The following is a 13,645-nucleotide window of genomic DNA, read 5'->3' as shown; positions in this document are numbered from 1 at the left end:
ATGAATAGACATCTTTTCACTTAAAGCACTTCTGTATTCCACAGTACAACAGCTCTCTCACAGAAAAGTACTTGCATAACTGAGCTGCAAGCCGAACTAGCTGCTTTGTTTTTGTACTATCAATTTCACTTGTAAGAATGACTGAGAAACAAACTATGATTACTCCAACATGGATACCTACATAGTATTTTATGAAAAATGAATTAAGTCAGTCTGTCACTTTAAGGAAAACAATGAACAATTCTTGATGTCAATGATAAAATTTCAACTGTGAAACAATCAGAATTCTGAAAACCTGCGGTGCTTCTCACGGAGCCGCAGTGCATGTGTTTTTGTGGAGGTGGCCTGCAATGCCACACAGTCCCCAGCTGAGCAGGACAGGTTTATCTGCATCTACCCTGCGTACTTAAACAGTAAGACCATCGCGGAGGGTTACCCATGGGTAAGGCTGTTGAAATCCTACAGCTACAGAGATTCAAGATGTATGCTCAGCTGTTGGATTTAATGTATTTCTTGAGAAAAATAAAATGTACTCTAGAGAATGGAATCGTGACGTTCAATTCAGAGGCAGAGTCTGGGTCCAGCTCAAACAGGAAGATGGCAGCCTCTCTGTTGTGCAGTTCCCACCACTAAGTCCGTAATGCTGTATGCAGCAGAAATGATACCTAAACTGAAAACAAGGATTCAAAAAGCAGGAGCTGGGGATCCAAGTCTTCAACAAGGAGACAGAGTGAAAAAGGAAAAGGAAAGAAGTGACCTGGTCTGAGTTTGAGTATGTGATGCCACTGCAGGGACCATGAGTGGGAGCTTCTAATGTGTACTGCAGGGAACAAGTTTTTTGCCTGCCTCATTGAACTGAACTGTGAACATCAGTGCCTCCACCTTCATCATCAGACATGATGGTGAAATAAACATACATCGTTAAGTCTGTACCTAGTTTTTACACAGTATACAAGAAAGAATTTGTTTTGTCCTTCAGTGAAGATTTTTTGTAGAAAAAAGAACAGTTTTAAATGGATAATGGACTACACTATAAGTTACTTGAAATCCTATTTTTTTTTTTCTTTTTTTTTTTTTTTTTTTGACAGGCAGAGTGGACAGTGAGAGAGAGAGACAGAGAGAAAGGTCTTCCTTTGCCGTTGGTTCACCCTCCAATGGCCGCCACGGCCGGCGTGCTGCGGCCGGCGCACCGCGCTGATCCGATGGCAGGAGCCAGGAGCCAGGTGCTTTTCCTGGTCTCCCACGGGGTGCAGGGCCCAAGCACCTGGGCCATCCTCCACTGCACTCCCTGGCCACAGCAGAGGGCTGGCCTGGAAGAGGGGCAACCGGGACAGAATCCGGCGCCCCGACCGGGACTAGAACCCGGTGTGCCGGCGCCGCTAGGCGGAGGATTAGCCTAGTGAGCCGCGGCGCCGGCCTGAAATCCTATTTTCCTTTGTCCTCTATGTAAACATGTTTCAAACAGGTTTAGTAAGATTTGAAATAGACATTGTGTTCATCTTTCAAGTTAATGAATTAAAATTTTAAACTGGGGGAAAAAAAGCTGCATATGGCATGTGGAACCCAGAGCTTCCTAATCACTTCCAATCACTACTGATTAACAGTGATTATCTGATATTACATAATGAAGGTCAACATCTGAAAGACCTACATAATTCAGTGAGCCAGTATTTTTCAAACAAATTCCAATGCATGGTGTTACAAAATCATGCATGAGTAAAACATCTATTCAACACGCAATATAGTCCAATGGATTCTAACTTAACAAAATATGAAAAGGCCACCAATAAGTCTCAGATTTGACACTGAAATTAACCTTTCAGAAACTACCACTTGCTGTGGTATTAGAGAATATCCATACTATCTGAAAAGGTTTATGTTAAAATACTCCTGGGGTTAGCACTATGGCGTAGCAGGTAAAGCTGCTGCCTGTAGTGCCGGCATCCATATGGGTGCCGATTTGAGTCCTGGCTGCTCCACTTCCAATCCAGCTCTATGCTATGGCCTGAGAAAGCAGTAGAAGATGGCCCCAAGTCCTTGGGCCCCTGCACCTTCGTGGGAGACCCAGAATAAGCTCCTGGTTTCTGACTTCGGACCAGCGCAGCTCCACTGATTACAGCCATCTGGGCAGTGAACTAGCAGAACTAGAGAAAGGACCTCTTTCTCTCTCTCTCTCTAACTCTGACTTTAAAATAAATAAACCTTAAAAAAATACTCCTTCCTTCTTCCATGTATGTGTGAGAACAAACTCTTCATATGCTTCAGTCAAGCTAATAAACAGAAAGCAACTGAATGCAGAAACAGATTTTTTTTTTTTTTTTTTTTTTTTTTTTTGGACAGGCAGAGTGGACAGTGAGAGAGAAAGACAGAGAGAAAGGTCTTCCTTTTGCCGTTGGTTCACCCTCCAATGGCCGCCGCGGCTGGTGCACCGCGCTGATCCGAAGCCAGGAGCCAGGTGCTTCTCCTGGTCTCCCATGGGGTGCAGGGCCCAAACACTTGGGCCATTCTCCACTGCACTCCCTGGCCACGAGAGAGCTGGCCTGGAAGAGGGGCAACCGGGACAGAATCCAGTGCCACGACCAGGACTAGAACCCGGTGTGCCAGCGCTGCAAGGCGGAGGATTAGCCTAGTGAGCCGCGGCACGAGCCAGAAACAGATTTAAGAAACCAATGATAAGGTTACTGTTAGAAGAAATCTGACTCCTTTTAAATCATGTATTAGATATTTGCAAAAGCACAGAATATTACCATTCTAACTTTTTAAAAATTACCTTTCAAAAAATGCTTACTCATATGGCTTTATTTTTCCAAAGTTTCTTCAGGGCCCACACTGTGGCATATCAGGTAAAGCCACCACCCGAGACATCAGTATCCCATATGAGAGCCAGTTCAAGTCCTGGCCGCTCCACTTCTTATCCAGCTCCCTGCTAAAGCCTAGGAAAGCAGTAGACCATGGCCCAGGTGCTTGGCCCCCTGCACCCATGTGGAAGACCTGGAAGAAACTCCTGGCTTCAGTATAGCCCAACCCTAGATGTTACAGCCATTTTAGGAGTGAACCGGCACAGAACACTCTTTGTCTCTCCTTCTCCTTCTCTGTAACTTTGCCTTTCAAGAAAATAAAATCTTTTTTAAAAAACATTTCTTGAAGTCAGCATTGTGTTGTAGCAGGTAAAGCCACCACCTGTGATGCTGGCATATATGGGTGCCAGTTTGAGACCCAGCTGTTCTACTTCTGATCCAGCTCTCTGCTAATGTGCTTGGGACAGCAGCAGAAGATGACTCAGCTGTTTGGGTCCTTGAACCCACATGGGAGACCCAGAAGAAGCTCCTGAATCCTGGCTTCAGCCTGGCCCAGGCCCAGCCATTGCAGTTATTTGGGGAGTGAACCAGCGGATGGAAGATCTCTCTCTCTGTCTCTTCCTCTCTCTGTGTATCTGTCTCAAATAAATAATCTTAAAAAAAATTCTCCATCTTAATTGATCTTTTCTTTTTAAAGATTTATTTTATTTATTTGAAAGACAGAGTTACAGAGAGGTAGAGACAGAGAGAGAGGTCTTTTATCCGCTAGTTCACTAACTAGATGGCCGCAACGGCCAGAGTTGCACTGATCCGAAGCCAGAAGCCAGGAGATTCTTTCTGATCTCCCATGCGGGTGCAGGGGCCCAAGCACCTGGGCCATCTTCTACTGCTTTCCCAGGCCACAGCAGAGAGCTGGATCAGAAGAGGAGCAGCTGGGACTAGAACCGGAGCCCATGTGGGATGCCAGCGCTTCAGGCCAGGGCTATAACCCACTGCACCACAGTGCTGGCCCCTCCATCTTAATTTGTAATATAATACTTATTAGGAAGTATAACCCAAATAAAAGTTCATTGGACACTGTAATTTTTAGGAACATAAAGAAATCCTGATGCAAATGTTTAGGTCACACACAGAACTTAACTTTCCACATTTTGACTTTGATCTAATAGTAGGTCAGATAACTACCCAGCATGTCCTTTACTAAAGCAAATACATAACATTAAAAATCCTGGCTTATGCAATTTATAGTGGGAAAAAAGCCAATATATAAACAGTAGAAGTTCATATCTGGAAAAGCAAAGTAAAAACATCCAAATGTAGCAAAAAGAAATATTTCCATCTAAAGCAACACATTTATGAGTTGTTATTAAGGAATACTACCTTCTCTTGGCTTACTTCCTTTTCATCTGCTGTTTGTAAGGGAGTAGGAATATCACACACACACTTATTTTTCCGTCTGTTCTTTCGTTTCTGGCGTTTCTTCTCTTGCTTGAGTTCTCTTACTCGTTCCTCCTCTGAAAATTCTTCACAAAGTTGTTCCAGTCGGCTAATACCCTGTACTTTTTCCACAGTCATCTATAAAAAAAACCCAGAGTGACTACTCATCCAAACTTAATTAATTTTTCCATAGAAATGCTCATTTGTCAAACTTACAATTTTGTCAGAGAAGCCAGAGTTTAAGTTTTAATATATTAAATGATACAGTATTAAAAATATACCAGAAAGTCAATATATATTGAGTACAACTAATCTCTATAGGACACACATACTTATATGTGCCCCTAATCCAAACTAGCAACATTCTAGTTTTAAAATTAGAATTTTAGGCCAGCACCGTGGCTCACTTGGCTAATCCTCCACCTGCGGCACCGGCACCCCGGGTTCTAGTCCCAGTTGGGGTGCCAGGTACTAGTTCCGGTTACTCCTCATCCAGTCCAGCTCTCTGCTGTGGCCTGGGAGGACAGTGGAGGATGGCCCAAAGTGCTTGGGTCCCTGCACCCGCATGGGAGACCAGAAGGAAGTACCCGGTTCCTGGCTTCAGAGTGGCGTAGCGTCGGCTGTAGCAGCCACTAAGGGAGTGAACCAACGGAAGGAAGACCTTTCTGTCTCTCTCTCACTGTCTGTAACAACTCTCTCTCTTTCTAATTCTGCCTTGCAAAAAAAACAAACAAAACAAAACAAAACAAAACAAAAACCCTAGAATTTAAAATAAACATTCATTCAGTAGCCGGCGCCGCGGCTCACTAGGCTAATCCTCTACCTAGCGGCGCCGGCACACCGGGTTCTAGTCCCGGTCGGGGCGCCGGATTCTGTCCCGGTTGCCCCTCTTCCAGGCCAGCTCTCTGCTGTGGCCAGGGAGTGCAGTGGAGGATGGCCCAGGTGCTTGGGCCCTGCACCCTGTGGGAGACCAGGAGAAGCACCTGGCTCCTGCCTTTGGATCAGCGTGGTGGTGCGCTGGCCACAGCACGCCAGCTGTGGCGGCCACTGGAGGGTGAACCAACAGCAAAAGGAAGACTTTTCTCTCTGTCTCTCTCACTGTCCACTCTGCCTATCAAAAAAAAAAAAATTCATTCATCATATAATGATGAAGAATATTTAACCTGATTAGGTGACCTAATCTTTGAAGGCACAAAGAGAAAAGGAGATACCCGTTCATGAAGAACTAATACAAATCTCCTCAGACTCCCTACAACGGTGAGCTCAAAGTTCATTGATGAGGTTATAGAAACAGCTTTCAATCCATTCTCAAATGGAGGCCAATTAAAGGTATACAATCATGCCTTGTTATATAGAAAATATTCTCTAGCCAAATATCTATACAATATAACACAAGCACTAAAACCAGCATTAGCATTATAAACAGCCTTCAATGTGCTTCTTAAAAAGGTTTATTTTGAAAGAGTCAGAGACCGAAAGAGAGATGTTCCATCTGCTAGTTTATTACCTAGATGGCCACAATGGCCAACACCGGGCCAGGCAGAAGCCAGGCACTTTATCCACGTCTCCCAAGTAGGTGACAGGGGACCAGATTCTTGGCTGCTTTTTCCAGGCCATTAACAGGGAATTGGATTGGAAGTGGAGCAGCCAGGATACAACCAAGTGCCCATATGGGATGCTGGCATCCCAGGCAGCAGCTTAAACTACTATGCCACAACACCGGCCCCTTCAATGTGCTTCTAAAAACCTGTTCTATGGCATACAAAGAGCATTTACTTCATACTACTGGATATTGGCAGATAAAGAATCATTAAAGTCTTCTAATTTTGAGGCTTATTTTCTGGTTGTTTTTAACTGTCATGAAATATGTTTCATGAAGCATATTTCTCCTTTTTTCCATTTTATGTGAAAGGCAGACAGAAAGACACAGACGCACACACACACAAACCAGAGTGATCTTCCAGCCACTGGTTCAATCCCCAAATGTGTCTAACAGCCAGGGCTGCATCAGGCCAAGACCAGGAACTTGGAGCTTAATCTGAGTCTTCCATGTGGGTGGAAGGGAAGGGATCTAAGTACTTGAGCAATTAATTACCTGATGCCTATGAAGGTGAACATCAGCAAGAAGCTGGATTGGAAATGGAGGAGCCGAGACTCAAACCAGGCACTCCAATATTTGGCATGTAGGCATCCCAAGTAGCGACTCAACCACTGTGCTAAAATGCCTGCCATGAGCAGCATCTTTTTAATCAACAACTTGCTTTCTACTCTGAAAATCTCTAAAAACCAAGGCTGGAGAATAACAAGATTTAAACAAAAAATAAATAAATAAATAAAATAAAAAAAAATCCACAAACTTCTAAATCTCTGTTTCCTGTAACTCTATACAAAGTCATGAATCTACATTAATAGATCACAGCCTACTCAGGAACTCATGGCTTATATTAAGACTTGGTCCTGGGGCCGGCGCTTTGGTGCAGTGGGTTAACCCTCTGGCCTGAAGCGCTGGCATCCCATATGGGCACTAGTTTGAGACTCAGCCGCTCCACTTCCAATCCAGCTCTCTGCTATGGCCTGGGAAAGCAGTAGAAGATGGCCCAGGTCCTTGAGCCCCTGCACCTGCGTGGGAGACCCAGAAGAAGCTGCTGGCTTCGGATTGGCGTAGCTCCGGCCGTTGCAGCCATCTGGGGAGTGAACTAGCGGACAGAAGACCTCTCTCTCTGCCTCTCCTCTCTCTCTGTGTAACTTTGACTTTCAAATAAATATATACATCTTAAAAAAAAAAAAAAAAAAAAAAGACTCAGTCCAGGGATGTCCCCCTCCACGTCACTCTGGCTGAAGGTCCTTGATTCTAATAAATACTTTTAAATCTCAAATAAAAAAAAAACATTCAGTCCAATAACTTAACCAAGCAATCTACACATTTATTTATTTTCATTTTTAGTTGAGAAATATAGGGACCAGCACTGTGGTGCAGTGGATAAAGTCACTGCCTGCAAAGTGGGCATCCCACATGAGTGCTGGTTCATGTCCCAGCTGCTCCACTTCTGATCCAGCTCTCTGCTATGGCGTGGGAAAGCAGTAGGAGATGACCCAAGTCTTTGGGCCCCTGCACCTGCGTGGAGACCAGGAAGAAGCTCTTGGCTTCTGGCTTTGGATTGGCGCAGCTCCAGCCATTACAGCCAATTGGGGAGTGAACTAGCAGATGGAAGACTCCTCTCTGTCTCTGGCTCTCCTCCTCTTTGTGTAACTCTAAGATTTTCAAATAAATCTTTAAAAAAAAAAAGAAAAGTATAGACAGACAGAGATTTTCCATCTGCTGGTTCATTCCTCCAATACCTCAACAGCCAGGTCTGGGCTAGCTAAAACCAGGGACCCAGAACACAACCCAATTCTCCCTTGTGGGTGACAGGGACTCAAGTACTTGTGCCTTCCAGGGCACACATCTGAGAATAATTTTTATTTTTAAAGATTTATTTACACACACACACACATCTTTCATATGCCAGTTCATTCCTCAGATGGCTCCAACAGCCAAGGGTGGCCCAGGCTGAAACCAGGAGCCAGGAATTTCTTCTGTGTCTCCCACATGGGCATAGGGGCCCAAGCACTTGTGCTATCTTCTGCCGCTCTCCCAGGCCATTGGCAGGGAGCTGGATGGGAAGTAGAGCTGCCGAGAACCAAATTTGCACCCATATGGGATTCTGGCATCACAGATGAGGTTTTACCCACTACATCACAACACTGGCCCCTGAGAGGCAATCTTGATAACTAAAACAGTCCAGCGCTCCTACCTCAAAACTCTTGCGTAAAGCATCAACACCAAGATAGAAAAGCATCTGCCATGTCTGCTCTTCTGCCCGTAGCTTTTGCCAGATTCGATGCAGTCTTTCATAAAGATGAATTCCCAAGCAGGTCAGAACTTCTTCTTGAGCTATATCTATTGTCTTAGCATGCCTTTCTCTTCGCCTTTAAGGAGAATAAATCACACATTAATTCCTAATATCCTTAAGTGAAAACAGTAAAAGATGTGCAACACATCTATCTATAAGTTCCGATTTTAAATATTCTCATCACCTATAGTAACTTCATGACAGTTACTACACTGACACCCAATTTAAACATAATATATATTATATATATATATATATATATATATGCGCCATGCACACACATATATAACCAATGAGGAATACACATGCAAGTAGAATTTAGACCTAATACTGCTAAAAATAAGTAATTCAGGAACTGGGTCTAAAAAGATTAGCTTTAGGGCACAGAGAATGAACTCCTGTATGGGTCCAGCTCCTAGTAATTTCTTTCATCTTCCAGTTATCGCAAAATGCCTATTTAATTTCTTGTTTGGTTTGTTTGTTTTGACAGGAAATGGAAAAAGGCAAAGCCAAAATGATTCCGTCACAGACAAAAGCTTTCAGGCCAGTCTTTGCAAAGTGTTCACAGAACTCCAATAAGGGAAGTGGTTTTTGTATTTTAAAATGCTGGTCAGAAAGCAGGTACTCAAATGCAAGGTAACAGGGTGTTTTATTCTGTGAACAACTTTTTCTGATTTTATTTTCACAACCATGCCACAGGTGACATTTTAGGTTCTTTCATAATTTACAGTTCATGAATTACAATAAATAAAGCATTTCTAAATCCCATGCTGTGAAAACCTAACTTCTATGCAAAAAACACTGGTGTGAATAAAATGTAAATAAGGCACAGATAGATGGAAAAAAGCCCTTTTAATCATTTTCAAGTGAAAATGATAATCTGTAATAATGAATGCCAAAAAAAGCTTGCCTCCCTTCAAGCAAGAAGGAACAGAGGACTAAACCAAACACCCAAAAATAGTTGCTTCTTATTTTCACTCAATTAAATGCTTATCTTAAAATAAAAGCAAAATATTTACCAGCATACCTTAATTTATATGTATGTCAAATGTAGTGATGCAGGTGGTAATGGAAATAAACTTTCAGTAATAAAATGAAGCAAAGCGCTAGATAGCCCATTCTAGCAAACTACATACTCATACCCTCCTGCGAACTCTGGCTCGGCCCGACCCAGAAGATGTGCAATGAAGTCTGTTTCGCAGCAAACATGTATGTGTCGCTCATGTGGACAGCACCGCAAGCCTTCATAAAGTGCAGCACAGTAGCCCTTTTCCTTGCTGCAATCAAGTTCACCAATAAGGATATTGTATGCTCGGAGAACTTTATTTTTGCAGTCAGTGCAAAACCTGTTGAAAAGAAAAACCTGAAAATTAAAGAACTGGCTATATACAACAGTGCTTTAGATGACGGCATGCCCCTCCCACCTATGGCATTTTTTAAAAACCTCCATATACACATTAAAAACATATAAATTTAACATAAATACAAATTTAGGCAGTATGTGAATACAGATACACGTACATTTGCAAATGCTTTTTAAACCACAGAAGCACACTGACTGAAAGAGAGCTGCTGGTTCCAGACTTCAGCCTGGCCCAGCCACTGCGGCCGTTTGGGAAGTGAACCAAAGGATGGAAAATCTCTCTCTCCTTCTCCGCTCTCTCTCTCTCTTTAACTGCCTTTCAAGTGAATAAAAATAAATCTTTAAAAAAAAATATGTCTGGAGGCCAGTGCTGTGGCATAGTAGGTTAAGCCTCACCTGTAGCATTGGCATACCATATGGGCACCAGTTCGAGTCCCAGCTGCTCCACTTCCCATCTAGCTCTCTGTTAACTACCTGGGAAAGGAGTGGAAAATGGCTCAAGTGCCTGGGCCCCTGCACCAGTGCGGGAGACTGAGAAGAAGCTCTTGGCTCTAGATCGGCCCAACTCTGGCCACTGCTGACATTTGGAGTGAACCAGTGGAAGACCTCTCTCTCTCTCTCTCTCTCTCTCTAACTCTGCCTCTCAAATAAATAAATCTTTGGGGAAAAAAAAAAGTCTGCCTGCTTTTAAAAACAAATTTCATCACACCACTTTCCTCTTGTGCTTAGAATTTAAAAAATATATATTTTTAAATTTACTGATAATTCCCAAAACATGAAAGTCTTCCAAAACATTTTTCTATTTCTCAACACACAAACAAAATATAGGTAACACACAGAGAAATAGATATAAAGTAAACTGTATATCTTGAGGCAAAAATAGAGAGCATGTGAATGCACAAGAAGAAAAAATGTTCTTTTAGAAACCAAAAATTAACCACAAAGAAAAAAAATACAGTTTCAGTATCTTTGAACTCCTGAAACAAGGAAGAACTTGATCTGGTGAAATACCAGACTCACAACGTAGGTTAAACATTCCTACTATGAAAATATGAAATCCAAAGTGCTCCAAAACCCCAAACTTTTTGAGTGTTCAACACCACAGGCAGGAAACTGCACATCTGACCTTTAAGGGACAGGAGTACTACAAGAGTTGTGCAAAATTACCATCAAGCTCTGACTCCAATTCAAACTCCCTGCTCATGTGTACCCTGGAAGCAACAGATCATGGCCCAATACTGGATCCCAGCCACCCACATTGCAGACCCAGACTGAGTTTCTAGCTTCCGATTCAACCTGATCCATCCCAGCTATCGTGGGCATCTTGGAAGTGAACCAGCAAATCTGAATTTTCTTTCTCTGCCTCTAAATATAAAAAACTAATATACACAGAAATAAAAATTAACTCAAAATCAACTAAAGACCTAAATGTTAATACATGAAACTATAGGACTCCTAGAGGAAAACTTTATGATATAGAAAATAGGCAACAAACATATGAAAAGATGCTCAACATCAGTAATCACAGAAACACACATCAAAACCACGAGACATCACCTCCTCTCTGTTAGGACAGCCACTATCAAAACAGAAAATAACAAGCATTGGCAAAGATGTAGAGAAATTAGAACATTCCACACTGCTGGTGGGAATGTCAAATGGTACAGCTATAGAAACTGGTATGGAAGATTCTCACAGCAAAAATAAAACTACCAGGAAATGTGATATACAAACACATAACAGGACATTTTTCAGCTTTAAAAAACAGAAATCCTGTTGTATGTTACATCATAAATGAACCTTGGGTTACATCTTGCCAAACAAAATAAGCCACTGCAAAAATTCCAATACTATATCCACCAATATGATGTATCTAAAATAATCATGGGGTTAATGTTTTGGTTCACTGGGTTAAGCAAACACTTGGGACACCTGCATCTCATATCAAAGTGCCTGGGATGGAGTCCACTTCTGATCCAGCTCCCTATTAATGGATCTAAGAAGCCGCAGGTGATAGCCTAAGTCCTTGGGTTCCTGCCACCCATGTGGGAGACCTAGATGGAGTTCCTGACTCCTGTTTTCAGTCTGGCCCAGACTTGGCTGTTGTGGCCATTTGGGGAGTGAACTAGCACATGACAGATCTGATTCTCCTTCTTGCTCTGCCTTTCAAATAAATATTTTTTAAAAATTAAGGGGCAGGGGTTTGGTGTAGGAATTAAAATGCTGCTTAAGATGCCAATTCCCCTTCTGGAATGCCTGGGTTTGAGTGCTAGCCTTGCTCCCTATTCCAGCTTCCTGGGAATGCACACCCTGTGAGGCAGCAAGTGATGGCTCAAATACTTGAGTTCCTACGAACCACATGGGAAACCTAGGTTGAGTTACCAGCTCCTGGCATGGGACTGGCTCAGCTCAGCCCTGGCTATAGGGGGCATTTGGAAAGCTAAACAAACACGTAAGAAACTTCTGTCTCACCCTCTTTCAAATAAATAATTAAAAAAAGAGGGCAAAGGTATACTTTTTGTTCTTTTATCACAACAAAAAATAATACTAAGGAAAAGTCTCTCTTTTAGGGGAAGAAAAAATGGGCACTAGAAATAACAGGAAAGCACTGTTGCACAGCAGGTTAAATGGCTGCCTGCAGTGCTGGCATCCCATATGAGAATTGGTTTGAGTCTCAGTTGCTCCATTTCTGATCTAGCTCGCTGCTAATGTGCCTTGGAAAGCAGCAAACAATGGCTCAAGAGCTTGGGTCCCTGCATTCATGTGGGAGACACGGATGAAGCTCTTGGCTCCAGGCTTCAGTCTGGTCCAGTCCCAGCTCATACAGCCAGCCATCTGGGGAGTGAATCAGCAGACAAAGATCTTGCGTTTTCTCTCTCCCTTTCTCTCTGTAACTCTCAGCTTTCCAAATAATTTTTTTTTTTTTTAAAAGGAAAGTCTGGGGCCAGAAATGTGGCATAGCCAGTAAAGCCACTGCCTTTAAAGCTGGCATCCCATATGGACGCTGGTTTGAGTCCCAGGTGTTCCATTTCTGATCCAGCTCTCTGCTATGGCCAGCTTCAAGAACTGGCTGCTCCACTTCCAAATTAACTCCCTACTAATGTGTCTGGGAAAGCAGCAGAGGATGACTCAAGTGCTGGGGCCCCTCCACCCATGTGGGAGACCTGGAAGAAGCTTCTGGCTCCTGACCCAGTTCTGACCGTTGGAACCGTCTGGGGAGTGAACCAGCAGATGGAAGACCTCCCTCTCTCTGTGTAACTCTGCCTTTCAAATAAATAAAATAAATCTTTAGGGGCCAGGGCTGTGGCACAGTGGTTAAAGCCACGGCCTGCAGTGCTGGCATCCCATATGGATGCTGGTTTGAGTCCCAGGTGTTCCATTTCTTATCCAGCTCTCTGCTATGGCCTGTGAAAACAGTAGAAGATGGCCCAAGTCCTTGGGTCCCTGAACCCACGTGGAAGACCCAAACAGAGTTCCAGGATCCTGACTTTGGCCTGGCTCAGCCCCAGCTATTGTGGCCATTTGGGGAGTAAACCAGAGGATGCAATATCTCTTTGTCTTTCTCTCTAATACAGCCTTTCAAATAAATAAATCAAATCTTTAAAAAAATATGTAAAACACTGTCCTGAAACATAATATCTATAACCATTACAAAACATAGCAAAACATTAGCTTTGATTAGTATTAACATCACTCCTAAAACTTCAAATAACTGACATATTCTCTACTATCAACCAAAAAGGCAAATGAAGTTTGTAACTGAAAAATGAAAAACACCTAATAGTTATAAGTTATCAGCTCATTGCCATATAAAATGAATACCAATATTGGTAACAATAGTTTTTATCATTCTCCTAAGTTTTTGAGAAATGTCCCCAAAGTAAAACTGTACCAAGGTCAAAGAACACATAATCACAAACCCAACATGTGACATACTTATAACAGAACTCCCCCCAAGAATGCCATCTCTAGATGGCTCCCTTACCAGTTTCCTTTCCTACTGCACTCTCCCTCCCTACGAATTTCCAAATGTTAATGACAATTAGAAAATTCCTTTGTAAAAGTAGTATTCTAAAAAGAAAAATCTGAAGTTACTTTTATAGTATATGAAGCACATACATTCCAACTCTACAGATCTTGACAATTATAAAAGA

The 13,645-nt window shown here is 42.6% G+C and overlaps 1 protein-coding gene and 1 pseudogene across 37 annotated transcripts in view; one reads left to right on the top strand and one right to left on the bottom strand.

The window, feature by feature from the left end:
• GGNBP2 (gametogenetin binding protein 2) overlaps positions 1 to 13,645 on the bottom strand; it is a 41,823-nt gene that overhangs the window by 5,051 nt on the left and 23,127 nt on the right. For 15 of the 36 annotated variants that reach the window (XM_089317353.1, XM_089317356.1, XM_089317346.1 and 12 more), the window contains 3 exons: positions 9,271 to 9,474; positions 8,030 to 8,204; positions 4,179 to 4,373 (listed from right to left, as the gene is read on the bottom strand). In XM_089317353.1, the coding sequence (XP_089173479.1) occupies positions 4,179 to 4,373; positions 8,030 to 8,204; positions 9,271 to 9,474 (574 nt within the window). Of the gene's footprint in view, positions 1 to 4,178; positions 4,374 to 8,029; positions 8,205 to 9,264; positions 9,475 to 13,645 lie in introns of all 36 variants that reach the window. The other 21 variants (XM_089317340.1, XM_089317351.1, XM_089317338.1 and 18 more) reach the window with 3 other exon arrangements.
• On the top strand, positions 275 to 2,495 carry LOC149121188 (signal recognition particle 19 kDa protein pseudogene; annotated as a pseudogene). Its single transcript, XR_016224120.1, has one exon. The product of XR_016224120.1 is annotated as a signal recognition particle 19 kDa protein pseudogene (transcript).

This window comes from Oryctolagus cuniculus, chromosome 17 (genome assembly GCF_051225735.1).
Source record: "Oryctolagus cuniculus isolate XC-2025 breed Fujian yellow rabbit chromosome 17, ASM5122573v1, whole genome shotgun sequence".
Classification (NCBI taxonomy): domain Eukaryota; kingdom Metazoa; phylum Chordata; class Mammalia; order Lagomorpha; family Leporidae; genus Oryctolagus; species Oryctolagus cuniculus.
Note: the sequence above shows the minus strand (reverse complement) of the source record. Positions and strands in the feature narration are given on the sequence as shown.